The 17,634-nt window shown below is 38.0% G+C and overlaps 1 protein-coding gene across 4 annotated transcripts in view; it reads left to right on the top strand.

The window, feature by feature from the left end:
* col16a1 (collagen, type XVI, alpha 1) overlaps window positions 1-17,634 on the top strand; it is a 268,861-nt gene that overhangs the window by 248,730 nt on the left and 2,497 nt on the right. For all 4 annotated transcript variants that reach the window (XM_060904731.1, XM_060904732.1, XM_060904733.1 and 1 more), the window contains 5 exons: window positions 100-144; window positions 6,172-6,369; window positions 6,578-6,641; window positions 6,913-7,089; window positions 8,307-8,384. In XM_060904731.1, the coding sequence (XP_060760714.1) occupies window positions 100-144; window positions 6,172-6,369; window positions 6,578-6,641; window positions 6,913-7,089; window positions 8,307-8,384 (562 nt within the window). The remainder of the gene's footprint in view (window positions 1-99; window positions 145-6,171; window positions 6,370-6,577; window positions 6,642-6,912; window positions 7,090-8,306; window positions 8,385-17,634) is intronic.

Here is a 17,634-nt window from a genome sequence, read left to right as displayed (position 1 = left end):
GGTTCTAATCCTGTTTTGCTGTCTGTTAAATAGCCGCATGTTTCCAAAAGATTAAAACTGACTTTTTTTTCTCATGTGCCTTCTTAATCTGGTGTTAAGGGAGCACCAGGTCTGCCAGGAGAAGCTGGTTCACATGGACAGAAGGTATGTGTGTGTGTGTGTGTGTGTGTGTGTGTGTGTGTGTGTGTGTGTGTGTGTGTGTTCTTTTTCACCATCTTTTATACAGGACACTCATATTTCCCGCAGCTATATATATATATATATATATATATATATATATATATATATATATATATATATATATATATATATGATATTGTTTTATCTGAATCTGATGTTGTTTTAGGTCATATTTATGCAGAAATATAGAAAATTCTAAAGGGTTCACAAACTTTCAGGCACCACTGTGTGTATATATATATATATATATATATATATATATATATATATATATATATATATATATACGTACAGTGGTGCTTGAAAGTTTGTGAACCCTTTAGAATTTTCTATATTTCTGCATAAATATGACCTAAAACAACATCAGATTTTCACACAAGTCCTAAAAGTAGATAAAGAGAACCCAGTTAAACAAATGAGACAAAAATATTATACTTGGTCATTTATTTATTGAGGAAATAAAAGTGAGTGAGTGGCAAAAGTATGTGAACCTCTAGGATTAGCAGTTAATTTGAAGGTGAAATTTGAAAACACCTGACTCTATCAGTGGGATGACAATCAGGTGTGAGTGGGCACCCTGTTTTATTTAAAGAACAGGGATCTATCAAAGTCTGATCTTCACAACACATGTTTGTGGAAGTGTATCATGGCACGAACAAAGGAGATTTCTGAGGACCTCAGAAAGAACGTTGTTGATGCTCATCAGGCTGGAAAAGGTTACAAAACCATCTCTAAAGAGTTTGGACTCCACCAATCCACAGTCAGACAGATTGTGTACAAATGGAGGAAATTCAAGACCATTGTTACCCTCCCCAGGAGTGGTCGACCAACAAAGATCACTCCAAGAGCAAGGCGTGTAATAGTCGGCGAGGTCACAAAGGACCCCAGGGTAACTTCTAAGCAACTGAAGGCCTCTCTCACATTGGCTAATGTTCATGTTCATGAGTCCACCATCAGGAGAACACTGAACAACAATGGTGTGCATGGCAGGGTTGCAAGGAAAAAGCCACTGCTCTCCAAAAAGAACATTGCTGCTCGTCTGCAGTTTGCTAGAGATCATGTGGACAAGCCAGAAGGCTATTGGAAAAATGTTTTGTGGACGGATGAAACCAAAATAGAACTTTTTGGTTTAAATGAGAAGTGTTATGTTTGGAGAAAGGAGAACACTGCATTCCAAAATCAGAACCTTATCTCATCTGTGAAACATGGTGGTGGTAGTATCATGGTTTGGGCCTGTTTTGCTGCATCTGGGCCAGGACGGCTTGCCATCATTGATGGAACAATGAATTCTGAATTATACCAGCAAATTCTAAAGGAAAATATCAGGACATCTGTCCATGAACTGAATCTCAAGAGAAGGTGGGTCATGCAGCAAGACAACGACCCTAAGCACACAAGTTGTTCTACCAAAGAATGGTTAAAGGAGAATAAAGTTAATGTTTTGGAATGGCCAAGTCAAAGTTCTGACCTTAATCCAATCGAAATGTTGTGGAAGGACCTGAAGCGAGCAGTTCATGTGAGGAAACCCACCAACATCCCAGAGTTGAAGCTGTTCTGCACGGAGGAACGGGCTAAAATTCCTCCAAGCCGGTGTGCAGGACTGATCAACAGTTACTGGAAACATTTAGTTGCAGTTATTGCTGAACAAGGGCGTCACACCAGATACTGAAAGCAAAGGGTCACATACTTTTGCCACTCACAGATATGTAATATTGGATCATTTTCATTCAATAAATAAATGACCAAGTATAATATTTTTGTCTCATTTGTTTAACTGGGTTCTCTTTATCTACTTTTAGGACTTGTGTGAAAATCTGATTATGTTTTAGGTCATATTTATGCAGAAATATAGAACATTCTAAAGGGTTCACAAACTTTCAAGCACCACTGTATGTGTAGATATATAATTGATTTATTTTTTCATACAAACTTTGTTCACGATTTCTATTTTATGACTTAGACATTATCGAGTCAAAACATTCCAAAAACATTTTAGAGTCCAAACATTCGTTGTTGTTGTTGTTGTTTTTTTCCAGCACAAAATTAAATGTTACAGAAAAAAAAACAAAGTTTGTATCTGAGCATCATATTCAATAAGAGAGCACTTTTCAGATTAAAAAAGAAAATGTAATGAAGGCTGCTGGGTTTTTGCACCTGATGTACTGCTAATACAGATCACTTGCTACGTTTACATGCACAAAATAGAAAGAGTTTGCTGTTATTCCGAAAAAGAAATGGCTAATGAAAATTAATATCCCACTAATATTCCTATTTACATGTACAGCACTGGGGCGGTACGGTGGTGTAGTGGTTAGCGTTGTCGCCTCACAGCAAGAAGGTCCGGGTTCGAGCCCCGTGGCCGGCGAGGGGCTTTCTGTGCGGAGTTTGCATGTTCTCCCCGTGTCCGCGTGGGTTTCCTCCGGGTGCTCCGGTTTCCCCCACAGTCCAAAGACATGCAGGTTAGGTTAACTGGTGACTCTAAATTGAGCGTAGGTGTGAATGTGAGTGTGAATGGTTGTCTGTGTCTATGTGTCAGCCCTGTGATGACCTGGCGACTTGTCCAGGGTGTACCCCGCCTTTCGCCCGTAGTCAGCTGGGATAGGCTCCAGCTCGCCTGCGACCCTGTAGAACAGGATAAAGCGGCTACAGATAATGAGATGACCCTTTTAAGTCAAGGGTCAACTCATCTCACACCGAATATTGACTTTGTTTCATTTATTATGGCTTACTGATTCCTGTTTATAGTATTTTTTTAATGTTGAAACATTTCATTTCATTATTTTAAGCCATTTTTGCTCCATAGCATTTCTTTACATGTGCCTAAGACTTTTGCACAGAACTGTATTTCGCATGGAGTTACAGTACAGTATACCACAACTGTTGCCTACATCATTCACACCTTATATAGCATACTATAGCTTATTATTCTAGCTTACGATAGTTCACTGCAGTTATTTCATGAATTATTCCTTTGTTATTAGATGTAAAGGGTCTAATGGACCTGACACCGTTATTGAGTAACTGACTGATTCACTGAATGACTCACTGACTGACTCAGTGGCCTAATTCACCGACTGACAGACTCGCTGAACATTCAAAAGAAACATGGAGTACAGCGCTGGGAGCTAATTGGGAGCTGAGTTGACTAAACTGCTTTAAAAAAAAAAAAGCATGGTTGTCACAAGTAACTTAAAACTTCTCAGTGAGTATGTTCCAAACGCACGGTGCGCCAACCTGCAGAAGTGCGCTGTTAGTAATGTCACATAGAAATGTAAGGGATCATAAAACAACCTAGAAATTAGCTATTTGCAATGTGGTGAGTAGAGACAGGAGTGCAAAATGCTTTATGTTATATGTGAAATATATGCTTTATTATTCTATCCACATTCACTGGATATGAGCAATCGCGCTCTGATTGGTTACTCTACGACTAGGATATCAGCTCATATATCGTGAGTAGAGAAAAAATGGTGGCGCGTGTGTAACGGATCCTGATGTGGGTGGAGCACAGAAGCATGGCAGGCAAGGGTTGATGTTCACACATACACTTTATTTTTGTTATTTTCTTTAGCTTTTCAGCTTTGCTCGTTCACCCATGCGCACACACATCTGTGTTCTGGTCGGGCGAGAGCTCTTCTCTGCTCTCCCCCTCCTTTTATGCTCCATCCCTGCAACAAATAAACACACACACACCCACATTAATTAACCCTTTGATGCAAAACATGGGTCAAAAGTGACCCGGCTGAGTTTTTATCTTCTATATCTTTGCAATAAATTAATTCCATCATTCAGTATTCAAGGTATTCCTCAATTAACTTGTTTTTGATCATCATACATCCTTATTTTATTTTTTCCTTTCTTACTTTTTGAATAAAAACCCTTTTTGTATCACTACCCTTCTAATGCACAACATGGGTCAAAAATGACCTGCATTCATTTTCCAGGTTATTTCATGTATGGCTGAGTGTTTCTATGATATACTTTTGAAATAAATTCACTTTTCCAAATATGCAGTAAATATCTTGTTTTTGTTGAGCACAAATCATCATTTTTATTTTTCCTTTCTTAAGTTATGAACAAGCACAGCTTTTGTAATTCTACATCAAGTTTACACACATGGGTCAGAACCGACCCGCATGCATTTACTCCAGCGTTTGGTGGGAACTGTGAATTGTGCTTGTGTCGGACATTTCACAGCTCAGCACAGCGCCCTTTGCCCATCTAATACATGCAAGTAATGTTTTTCAATTGTTCTAACATTACCTTAGAAAAAAATGGATTATGTTTAGGTTCCCTTGAGAGTGAGTAGATTACTTGTCAGAAAGTTACAAGTAATTACTATTAGCTACCGAGCTGTTGACGTATTCTACTTTAGTTAGCTAATTTTATTGTAGTTGGCTTAGCTAACTACATAGTTAATAAATAAATAACTGGCCCCATTCACTGCTAAAGTAATTACTTGAAACAAATTATTATTATAGTATTAAGACATTTAATTTTAAATCACACTTGGATGACCTATGTGTAGTAATATAAAAAGTATTTTTGTTCATAAAGTAGGAAAGAAAAAAATTAAATTAATGATTTGTGGTAATTAAAAACAAGATATTTAAAGAATACTTGGAATATTCAATCATAAAATAAATTGATTTCAAAAGATAGAGCAAAGAAAAACTCAGTCAGCATGAAATAACCTGGAAAATGAATGCGGGTCATTTTTGACCCATGTTGTGCATTAGAAGGGGTGTGCATATGTTTTGCATCAAAGGGTTAACATCAGGTGCAATGACCCCGCCCTCCATTCACAAACTTCCGCTTAGCCACGCCCCCTGTTGCCACAGCATGTTACTGAACCAACCGAGGACGAAATAAAAACTCTACTTGAAAACAACCCCCCCCCCAAAAAAAAAATACAAACAAAGCAACAAAATATAGAATAAAAGTATTTGATGGTAAGAACATATCTTTTTTTAATGTTTCAAGAATTATTATTATTATTATTATTCATTCATTCATTCATTGTCTCTAGCCGCTTTATCCTTCTACAGGGTCGCAGGCAAGCTGGAGCCTATCCCAGCTGACTACGGGCAAAAGGCGGGGTACACCCTGGACAAGTCGCCAGGTCATCACAGGGCTGACACATAGACACAGACAACCATTCACACTCACATTCACACCTACGGTCAATTTAGAGTCACCAGTTAACCTAACCTGCATGTCTTTGGACTGTGGGGGAAACCGGAGCACCCGGAGGAAACCCACGCGGACACGGGGAGAACATGCAAACTCCACACAGAAAGGCCCTCGCCGGCCCCGGGGCTCGAACCCGGACCTTCTTGCTGTGAGGCGACAGCGCTAACCACTACACCACCGTGCCGCCCTATTATTATTATTATTATTATTATTACATTTTTCACAAATTGCTCCTGTCACTTCACCGGTTTGTTTACATTCTAAGCAGAAATTATTTCGTCAGATATTTTGTATGAAGTTTTTATTTATCGAATTTGCAAAAAATAAAAATGCTCTGTTTCTCAAAATCCAGTGAATGTGGATAGTTATTCCACTCAATCTCATCGTACATGGATTATAGACAACTCGGCTATCAGCTCATGTACGACTCGATTTCGTGGAATAATTGCTAATTGGAGCAAATCCAAGAATCGTAATCCAGATCCATGCTGATGGACAACAAACAATGGCACACAGACGACATAAAAAAAGGCAAACTAATCAAGAACCGACACAAAACAGGTGAACACAATCAGGTAACAAACCAATGGCAGGACGACATGGGAAACTTGATGCAAAGAGGATAAAATTAATTAATACTATTTTATATTGGCCAACATAGCCAGAAGGTTTGGTTTTTTTTTTTTCTTCACAGAACAAAGTGAGAGTATTGATTAAATAGCATACCTACAGTAATACTGTATTTAAAAATGTCCTTTTTCATGAGTGTGTTCTACCTTTGCGTGTTTCGTCCTGCAGGGTGAGGCAGGGACTCCAGGCCAGAGGGGTCCTCCAGGAGAACGTGGTCGTCCAGGGCCCCCTGGAGGAGCAGGATATCACTCTAAAGACTCTGGGATAGGAGTAATGGGACCTGTAGGCCCCCGTGGAGAGAGAGGAAGCCCTGGTGCACCTGGACAAGCCGGACCTCCGGGACCAGCAGGAATGCCGGGAAATGATGTAAAACTCATCACAGTTCTGAGCAAAATAAATGGAAATAGACACTAAACCCCAAGCCAGGCTTTAGGATCTTCTCTTAAGCACAAATAAGATTTGAATGGAATGCGATATCACCATTTTATGATTTACAGATGATCAGGTTTTGACGTGATCTTGACGAGTAAAGAGCTGCAGTGTTTGTGTAATCATCTTTGTTTTCTCTTTTCAGGCTGTTGTCAACTATGATGATATCAGGTCTTTCATCAGACAGCAGGTTATCAAGCTCTTTGACGGTGAGACCAACTTTTGGTAGCTCAGAATCAAATGAAATGCAGCATTTCTTGAAAAATCTGTAAAATTGAAGTTTAAATAAGGCTTCTAATATTGTCTAAAATGGCAGTAATAATAAGAAATGGAAATGAACGTTGAGAAAAAATCAATAATGAGTCTGGTTGAGTCTTTCTTCTGGCAAGGAGTAGCACTGAGGTTCATTGTATTTTTTGGATGGGTATTAAGGTAATTTGTCATTGACTAATGATTAATCATCTGCACTCATCTCCTCAGAGCGAATGGTGTATTACATGTCGCGCATGCAGATGCCAGTGGAAATGGTAGCCTCGCCGGGCAGACCCGGACCCCCAGGCAAAGACGGCACTCCAGGAAGAGCAGGACCTCCAGGGCTTCCGGGTCGTCCGGGACAGATTGGTCGAGAGGGTAGACAAGGACTTATGGGCCCTCAAGGTAAAATCAGCATTGTTCTCATTTACTCACAGGTTAAGCAGCCTACTCTCTAATTTGAGCCCTTAGCAAAAAGTAGTATACTTAAAGTTCATTTTATTAAGTATGCTTCAGTATAAGTATAGCAAGTATACTACAGACCATGTACTTTTAGTGTACTAGAAAGTATACAAATTTAATACTTTTTCGGACTAAATTGGAACATTTCAAGTTTATAAAAATATACTTTAAAGTTCATTTTAAGTTTGCAAAAGTACACTTTAAAGTATACAACAAGTACACTCATCTATATACTATCAATGTACTTGGTATATCCCTCTCGTATGCTTAAAGTATACCACAAGTACACTTATCGATATACTGCCATTGTACTAGTTATATACTTCGAGTCCCTATTTTTAGTTTATTATTGTATACTTTAAGTATACTGTTATAAACGTTGGTTATTTCACTAGTTTACTTGTTATACTTTAAGTTTGCTTGGCATATTATTTGTAGCTTACTATTTATATACTGGAAATATACTCCTTAAAGTATTCTTAAAGTTTACTCATACTGTATGTACACAAGAGCGTGATGCATTTACAAAATCACAAGACAGAATGATGAAAACAAGTTTTCAAACATTTCAAAAACCTATGAAATCAAGTCCTTCGTTACTGGAGAAAATGAAAGGAAAAAGTGCACATTTGCATGTAAAAATGTAAACATAATGGTCTCTTGATCAGTAAAGTCAAGTCAGAAGTTTTTCTGTTTTTGGTTATGATTTTAAGGTACATAAAGATAATGCAGTTGAGCACACATACTATATACTGTAAAGTTTTAAACTCCAGCATTATATTATATTAATATATAAATTAAACGTTAAGCATGAGTCAATGACTTGACCTTATTATGCACTTGGAGCAAGATATACTAAGTATTAGTACTTTGTGGCAGAAAAACGTAAAAAGTATTCTAAAGTATAAGATTTAGTATTAAAGTATAAGTCTTAGTATTAATGTACTTAGTCTTAGACTTTTATTTATACTTTTCAGTATAAGACAAGTATACTTCACTATACTATTCTTAAGTATATAAAATATAGTTTATAAAAAGTCAACTTCAAGTATACTTCCTCAGTTTTAGTAAAAAAAAAAAAGTATACTCATAGTACACTTGAATAAACTTCTTTTTGCTAAAGGACTGCTTGACTCCTCACTTTTTGTTTGCAACTGCAGGTCCTCCAGGCAGCAAGGGAGAAAAAGGAGATAAAGGTGTGGGAGAGATGGGAGACAGCGGCCCCCCTGGTGCTCCAGGTAACAACTCAGCCATCTGTAATATTAAGAATGCTAAGGTTAAATTTAGTACATATTACTCCAGTTATGAAAAAATGTTGCTCATTTAATAATTATTATTATACAAGAATAATTTAAAATCAGGAATCAGTTCATTTTACAAGTATGAGTAATTCTTATATTTAACAGTTATTCCACGAAATTGAGTCGTACATGAGCTGATAGCCGATGAGGCGCGTAGCACCAAGTTGGCTATAAACCATGTACGATGAGATTGAGTGGAATAACTCTTTTAATCTATCCACATTCACTGGATTTTGAAAAACAGAGCATTTTTATTTTTTGCAAATTCGATAAATAAAAATTTCATACAAAACGTCCGACAAAATAATTTCTGCTTAGAATGTAAACAAACCGGCGAAATGACAGGAGCAATTTGTGAAAAATGAGATAATAATAATAATAATACAGTGGGGCAAAAAAAGTATTTAGTCAGTCACCAATTGTGCAAGTTCTCCCACTTAAAAAGACGAGAGAGGCCTGTAATTTTCATCATAGGTATACCTCAACTATGAGAGACAGAATGAGAAAAAAAATCCAGAAAATCACATTGTCTGATTTTTAAAGAATTTATTTGCAAATTATGGTGGAAAATAAGTATTTGGTCAATAACAAAAGTTCATCTCAATACTTTGTTATATACCCTTTGTTGGCAATGACAGAGGTCAAACGTTTTCTGTAAGTTTTCACAAGGTTTTCACACACTGTTGCTGGTATTTTGGCCCATTCCTCCATGCAGATCTCCTCTAGAGCAGTGATGTTTTGGGGCTGTCGCTGGGCAACACAGACTTTCAACTCCCTCCAAAGATTTTCTATGGGGTTGAGATCTGGAGACTGGCTAGGCCACTCCAGGACCTTGAAATGCTTCTTACGAAGCCGCTCCTTCATTGCCCGGGCGGTGTGTTTGGGATCATTGTCATGCTGAAAGACCCAGCCACGTTTCATCTTCAACGCCCTTGCTGATGGAAGGAGGTTTTCACTCAAAATCTCACGATACATGGCCCCATTCATTATTTCCTTTACATGGATCAGTCGTCCTGGTCCCTTTGCAGAAAAACAGCCCCAAAGCATGATGTTTCCACCCCCATGCTTCACAGTAGGTATGGTGTTCTTTGGATGCAACTCAGCATTCTTTCTCCTCCAAACACGACAAGTTGAGTTTTTACCAAAAAGTTCTATTTTGGTTTCATCTGACCATATGACATTCTCCCAATCCTCTTCTGGATCATCCAAATGCTCTCTAGCAAACTTCAGACGGGCCTGGACATGTACTGGCTTAAGCAGGGGGACACGTCTGGCACTGCAGGATTTGAGTCCCTGGCGGCGTAGTGTGTTACTGATGGTAGCCTTTGTTACTTTGGTCCCAGCTCTCTGCAGGTCATTCACTAGGTCCCCCTGTGTGGTTCTGGGATTTTTGCTCACCGTTCTTGTGATCATTTTGACCCCACGGGGTGAGATCTTGCGTGGAGCCCCAGATCGAGGGAGATTATCAGTGGTCTTGTATGTCTTCCATTTTCTAATAATTGCTCCCACAGCTGATTTCTTCACACCAAGCTGCTTACCTATTGCAGATTCAGTCTTCCCAGCCTGGTGCAGGTCTACAATTTTGTTTCTGGTGTCCTTTGACAGCTCTTTGGTCTTGGCCATAGTGGAGTTTGGAGTGTGACTGTTTGAGGTTGTGGACAGGTGTCTTTTATACTGATAACGAGTTCAAACAGGTATAATACAGGTAACGAGTGGAGGACAGAGGAGCCTCTTAAAGAAGAAGTTACAGGTCTGTGAGAGCCAGAAATCTTGCTTGTTTGTCGGTGACCAAATACTTATTTTACTGAGGAATTTACCAATTAATTCATTAAAAATCCTACAATGTGATTTCCTGGATTCTTTCCCCCCATTCTGTCTCTCATAGTTGAAGTGTACCTATCACAGGCCTCTCTCATCTTTTTAAGTGGGAGAACTTGCACAACTGGTGGCTGACTAAATACTTTTTTGCCCCACTGTAATTCTTGAAAAATAAAAAAGATACTTTTTACCATCAAATACTTTTATTCCATATTTTGTTGCTTTTTTGTGTGTGTTTTTTTGGGTTTTTTTTTTCTTCTTCTTCTTCTTGTTTTTTGGCGGTTCACAAAGGTGCATTACCGCCACCGACTGGGCTGGAGTGTGGAACAGAAGCTATTGGGGGTAAAAACCCAATATTCTTTTTACTGTTTCTGTTTCTTTTAAATACTTTAACAATTTTTGGGGATTTGTTTTCAAGTAGAGTTTTTATTTCATCCTCGGTTGGTTCAGGAACACGCCGCCATTTTGTTCTTCTCTACTCACAGTATATGAACTGATATCCAAGTAGTAGAGTAGCCAATCAGAGCATGCGATTGTTCATATCCAGTGAATGTGGATAGAATAAATCTGAATATTCTGTTCTGTATAATGTTAATACACTTCTTTTAGCATTATTTAAGGAATAAAACACTTGGGGGTGTGATGCACACCGAAGTTGTTTATTTTCCAATAACAACACATCCTGAAGTGTTTCGAATAACTTTTAATTTTATTAAGAGCAACACATTTTTTTTTACTGTTTATATTTACATTTAACATTTGTGAAACAAGTTAGTTCCTGATATCGTTTTCAATATAGCAGTTTTCTTTTAAAGTTAATAAGACAAACAAATGAAACTTGTCATGTTACCAAGAAGCCAGAAAGGACAAAGGCCTCCTGAAGGCTTTCCAATGGCGAAAAAATTACTAGCCATTACAAAGCACTGACACCAGAGACGCCTTCTATAGATGTTAAAGTGCATATTCTAGAGCAATTCGGTTTTTTTAATGTGAAAGTATGTCCCTTTACACACTCATCCAGAAGGGTAATTTTGCACAAGGCCATCTGTCTACAGCAGAAAAAAATAAAATAACAAAACGCGTCCGGAAAAATCCCAAGGGAGTCTGGAGCCAGATTTGTGACGTTACCTGCGGAAGCGTCAGCAGGCTGCGAGAGCTTTGCACGGTTTCAGTGCACAGCCTGTGTAGACCAAGTTTAGCAGCTAGCGAGTTTGCATTGAAATATGGAATTGTCACCTGAGCGCAATGTGGGAAACGATGAGTACTAATCCCATCAAGATTGGTGTTGCTACACCCTCCTACGATACATCTGTTAACCATTTTAATAATTACGCCATAACGTTGAAGAAATTTGCAGAAAACCACCAGGTCATTTTCTCATAAACAAACCAGCGCTGACGTAGGATTCAGAGGGAGGCGTCCCGCACACGATGTCACGAAAATCAATGTTTGCCGGGAAATCCAAATGCCAAGTTTTTTCAGAGTTGGACCAATTCGCCTCAAATGGCTTGATTTCAACTGAATTTTTCTGGTATTGCGCAAGGTAAAAAAAAATTTCAGATAATGCAGAATGTTACAGATATTTCACCAAAGTTTAATATAAAATAGGAGAATTGCATTGATCTTGCTCCTGAATTTACCCGTGATATGCACTTTAAACCATCTCTGTACAGAACACTTCACTCTACCAGCTATAATGCAACACTTTTTAAAATTTCTTTCTGTAAATAAATGTTAGCATAGTGGAGAGCAGGGAGACTCGGGATGGAGGAGACTTGGGACAGCTTGTATTCTCATCAAATAATTCAACCAATCAGGTTTTAGATGACATCAGAAGTTAGATGTTGACCCTTAGAGTAACCTACTTCCTTAAGAGCCACGGAGCTGGACAGTGCAGTGTGCAGTTAGATATTTTTATCAACCAAAACTTGTATTTTCTATTTCGCCTCCACCTCCAGCCTATGGTGTAATGTTCACTGGTGAATTGGGGGTTTGTTAGGGATTAAAGTATGTAGCCTGAAGTTATCATATATAGTATTATTTATTAAACTTAAATTCTGGGGAATAAACATATTTAAGGATGTTTTTTATTTTTTTCAAAATGGCCAGATGGGGGGAGTTGGGACGGTTCATCATGTTACAGGTTCTTTCTTGTGATTTACAAATATAAAATTGTTTTTTGTTTGTTTGTTTTTTGTCAAAAATGTGGGGTGTACCTGCATGAGGATTACGTTTATTTCATTCCTTCTTGGGAATAGAACTGTTTTGTCTAATCAGGTTTTGTATAAACTCGCATTTTTCTATCACTGTACCAGCATTGTGTGTTCATACATTTCATACAGTTAGGTCCATAAATATTTGGACAGAGACAACATTTTTCTAATTTTGGTTCTGTACATTACCACAATGAATTTTGAACAAAACAATTCAGATGCAGTTGAAGTTCAGACTTTCAGCTTTAATTCAGTGGGTTGAAGAAAATGATTGCATAAAAATGTGAGGAACTAAAGCATTTTTTAAACACAATCCCTTCATTTCAGGGGCTCAAAAGTAATTGGACAAATTAAATAATTGTGAATAAAATGTTCATTTCTAATACTTGGTTGAAAACCCTTTGTTGGCAACGATTGCCTGAAGTCTTGAACTCATGGACATCACCAGACGCTGTGTTTCCTCCTTTTTAATGCTCTGCCAGGCCTTTACTGCAGCGGTTTTCAGTTGCTGTTTGTTTGTGGGCCTTTCTGTCTGAAGTTTAGTCTTTAACAAGTGAAATGCTGCTCAATTGGGTTGAGATCAGGTGACTGACTTGGCTATTCAAGAATATTCCACTTCTTTGCTTTAATAAACTCCTGGGTTGCTTTGGCTTTATGTTTTGGGTCATTGTCCATCTGTATTATGAAATGCTGACCAATCAGTTTGGCTGGATTTGAGCACGCAGTATGTCTCTGAATACCTCAGAATTCATCCGGCTGCTTCTGTCCTGTGTCACATCATCAATAAACACTAATGACCCAGTGCCACTGGCAGCCATGCATGCCCAAGCCATCACACTGCCTCCGCCGTGTCTTACAGATGATGTGGTATGCTTTAGCTCATGAGCTGTACCACACCTTTGCCATACTTTTTTCTTTCCATCATTCTGGTAGAGGTTGATCTTGGTTTCATCTGTCCAAAGAATGTTCTTCCAGAACTGTGCTGGCTTTTTTTAGATGTTTTTTAGCAAAGTCCAATCTAGCCTTTTTATTCTTGAGGCTTATGAGTGGCTTGCACCATGCAGTGAACCCTCTGTATTTACTTTCATGCAGTCTTCTCTTTATGGTAGATTTGGATATTGATACGCCTACCTCCTGGAGAGTGTTGTTCACTTGGTTGGCTGTTGTGAAGGGGTTTCTCTTCACCATGGAAATTATTCTGCGATCATCCACCACTGTTGTCGTCTGTGGGCGTCCAGGTCTTTTTGCATTGATGAGTTCACCAGTGCTTTCTTTCTTTCTCAGGATGTACCAAACTGTAGATTTTGCCACTCCTAATATTGTAGCAATTTCTCGGATGGTTTTTTTTTTTGTTGTTTTCGCAGCTTAAGGATGGCTTGTTTCACCTGCATGGAGAGCTTCTTTGACCGCATGTTTTCTTCACAGCAAAATCTTCCAAACGCGAGCACCACACCTCAAATCAACTCCAGGCCTTTTATCTGCTTAATTGAGAATGACATAACGAAGGAATTGCCCACACCTGCCCATGAAATAGCCTTTGAGTCAATTGTCCAATTACTTTTGGTCCCTTTAAAAACAGGGTGGCACATGTTAAGGAGCTGAAACTCCTAAACCCTTCATCCAATTGTAATGTGGATACCCTCAAATGAAAGCTGAAAGTCTGGACTTTATGTCCATGTCCATTATATAACTATAACTTGAGTATGTTTCAGTAAACAGGTAAAAAAACAAAATTTGTGTCAGTGTCCAAATATATATGGACCTAACTGTATGTTACAAGTTTTGATAAAAATTAAACATGTAGGCCTTGGTATTTTATCTTTGTTCCATCTCTCTCCGCTATGTCCCAAGTCTCCCAACATCATGTCCCATATCTCCTCTCAATGTCTCATGTCTCTCTGTAAAAAATAATGACAGAAAAAGTGAAGCCTGAAGGCCAGTATGCGTGACAAGCGGAGAAACTAATATTGTGGTAGGAGGGTATAGTAAATACTCTCTAATGCAATATGAACATGACGCTACCTACAAAGAATTTCACACGTTACAAGCATTTAGCAGACGCTCTTATCCAGAGTGACATACAGCATACCCAGAGCAGCCTGGAGAGCAGTTGCCTTGCTCAAGGGCACTTCAGCCATCCCTGCTGGTCCAGGTAATCAAACCAGCGACCTTTCGGTCCCAAAGCTGCTTCTCTAACCATTAAGCCATGGCTTCTCCCACAAATTCATACAAAATCTCCCTGCTCTCCCTTATGGCAGCGATTGCTTTGAATTAATTGTTGCGATAGGAACGATAATGTCTTTGAATTGGGGTGGGTTTCCCCAAAAGCCTCTTAACGCTAAGAGCATCTTAACTAAGAGAGAGAGTGTTCATTGAGATGCTCACTCTACCATTTAATGATGATCTTTGTGCTACAATGCTTTGGGGAAACTCAGGCCTGGGGTGGGTTTCCCAATAACGTTGCTCTTTAGAGCTAAAGAGCAAGTTGAGAGACTCTCTTAAGCAACGAACATTGTTTCTGTACATGGTTTTCCTGAACTCAGTCGTAAGAAGGAGTCTAAAGAGCAACAGGACGAAGAGCGTCTTTGAGGTGCGCGTTCCTGATATCGGCATTAGTAGCTACTAAAGGTGATCGTACTGTCGTTGCTGAAGGCATTAGTAGTTGCTAAGTCCAGTTGATAAGGTCACATGGCGTTCGTTTTTAACCAAAATCTAATGAAATATAAAGTGTTTAAAATAAGATACTATTTCGTATCATCTGGAAGCGTGACAGATATAATGTGGCAATTAATTAATGAAACTATTTTACGTTTTTGGCAATGTCTTTTATTCCAAGTGTGTTTTTAATGAAATGAACATATGTTCATACAAAAAAATGAGCAAATAATAAGCTAAATAATTAAGTAAACGTGTTCCCCGTGCTCGCTCATTTCACTGTTACACCCCCGATCATGCAGTCAGGGTTATTTCAACTGTTATCAACAGTGCAGAGTGGGCAATGTTCTTCCTTATATGTTTGTACACAGAGAGAGAGAGAGAGAGAGAGAGAGAGAGAGAGAGAGAGAGAAAGAGTCTCTCTCTCGCGCCCACACTATGTTAGAGATGCAGAAATGTGTCTCATTTATGACCCTAAATTAGTTAATCACTTGCCTAATGGAGTTAAATCTGATTAAAAATGTGGCGATATCAATGTGACATTCCGATATCCATACGTAATTCCATAACATCCCTTGTCAAAAAGAAGTATACTTCAAGTTTATTTTATTAAGTATACAAAAGTAAAGTATATTTCCTTAAGTATACTTTTGTGTACCAAGTATACTGATATCAATGTACTTACAGTATACTTGTAAGTAAACTAATCTAATACTTCTTGGGACTAAATTGGCCACTTTTAGTTTATAAAAAGTATACTTTAAGTCTAAGAGAAGTAAACTTTGAGTATACAACTAGTATTTTTTATTTTGTACTGCGAGTATACCACAAGTAAACTTATATACTAATAGTTTACTAGTTCTATACTTGTCATCCACTCTTTAGTTTACTTCATAGGATACGGGAAATATACTGTGAGTTTACTTGCTTTATACTTCTAGTCCACTTTTTAGTTTACTAAAGTATACTTTGTAGTTTACTGGAAATATACTGTTGGTTTACTCGTTACACACTTCTAGTCCACTTTTTAGTTTGTATACTTTATAGCACATTGGAAATATACTATTAGTTACTGGTTATATACATCTTGTCCACGTTTTAGTTTTGAAGTTTACTGCAATTACCCTTCTAGGTATACTATTAGTTTTCTAGCCCGAACCGTTACCTCATGCACACTACCAGTAGACAACTTGCGTGTTTTGTACTTTCAGTTACAATGAAGTTATAAAGGTAAGAATTCACAAAATAACAACAGATACTCAGGATTAAGAACATATTCATTTTCTTTAAAAAAATCAAAATTTAAAGCAACATTGTATTAAATGCCAAAGTATAAAAACATGGCAATGACGACTGAAATTGACGTCCAAGCTCTAAAGAAAAATCAAAAATTCAGATGTGGTTTGGTGATGGCGTATAATGACAGCCAGTATGATTCAAATCTGTCACAATGTTTTCACCTTTGTTTTCAAATTTGTTGGCAAATAGAATAAGAGAAATGTTTATCTGTCTCTTTGTGGGTTAATAACACGATGTACATAAAAGATAAGTTTAAGTTCCAACACTGTTTACTCTTAAGCTATTCCAGCCCAGAGCCGACCACAAACTTATGCTACATGTAGGTTTAAAAGATGGGATTTAAAACGTGCTGCCGTATATCACAAAGAAGCCGATATGCGTGAAAATAATAAATATTTTTATCGGCTACTATCAAAAGGATAAGCACAACCACAGGGCAAGTACACTTAAACATAAGGCACAAATATTTTAATACTTTATTACAATTTTGTTCAGTATATCTTGATCAAAGTTTAAGTTTAAGTATAAGCTTAATATACTTAGACTTTTCTATATACTTTTCAGTATAAGCCAAGAATACTTGTGTATAACTTTATGAAGTATAGCTCTGATAAGTAAATAAAAAGTAAACTGAAAGCATACTCTCTTATTTTAAGTTTAAAAGAAGTACACGAGAAGCACGCTTGAATAAACTTCTTTTTTTGTAAGGGATATTGAAATATATTCATAATGTTTTGTGTATATTTATTTAATAATTAACTCGATGTACAAGAAACACCAGTTCAACACCAGTTCAACACCAGTTTCCCCCGGTGACTGTGAGAGTCCCTCGGAGGCGCTGTGTATTCGGCTGTGAACAGGTCGCTCTTTGTTGTGAACGAGTGGGCCGGGTCTCTCGTAAATTCCGAGCAAACTAAAGGACTACTTGAGTTCCGATGTTGTTCGGGAAAACCACGTTAGCTTGACGATGGATCTTAAGAGGGAATTTAAGACAGTCTTGGCCTTAAGAGGCTTTCGGGAAACCCAGCCCTGATTGGTTAATGAAAATTAATCATGACCTTCTGACCAAACAGATTTGAAAATCAGCAGCGCTGTTCGCTCTTGTTGATAAGAGCAATATATTTTTGACTTGTGTTCGGGAAGAATTACGGTGTCTGTTTGGAGAAAAAAGCATTTAATGTAGTTGTATTTCTTTTGCATAT

Source organism: Neoarius graeffei, chromosome 22, assembly GCF_027579695.1.
Source record: "Neoarius graeffei isolate fNeoGra1 chromosome 22, fNeoGra1.pri, whole genome shotgun sequence".
Taxonomy (NCBI): Eukaryota; Metazoa; Chordata; class Actinopteri; order Siluriformes; family Ariidae; genus Neoarius; species Neoarius graeffei.
Note: the sequence above shows the minus strand (reverse complement) of the source record. Positions and strands in the feature narration are given on the sequence as shown.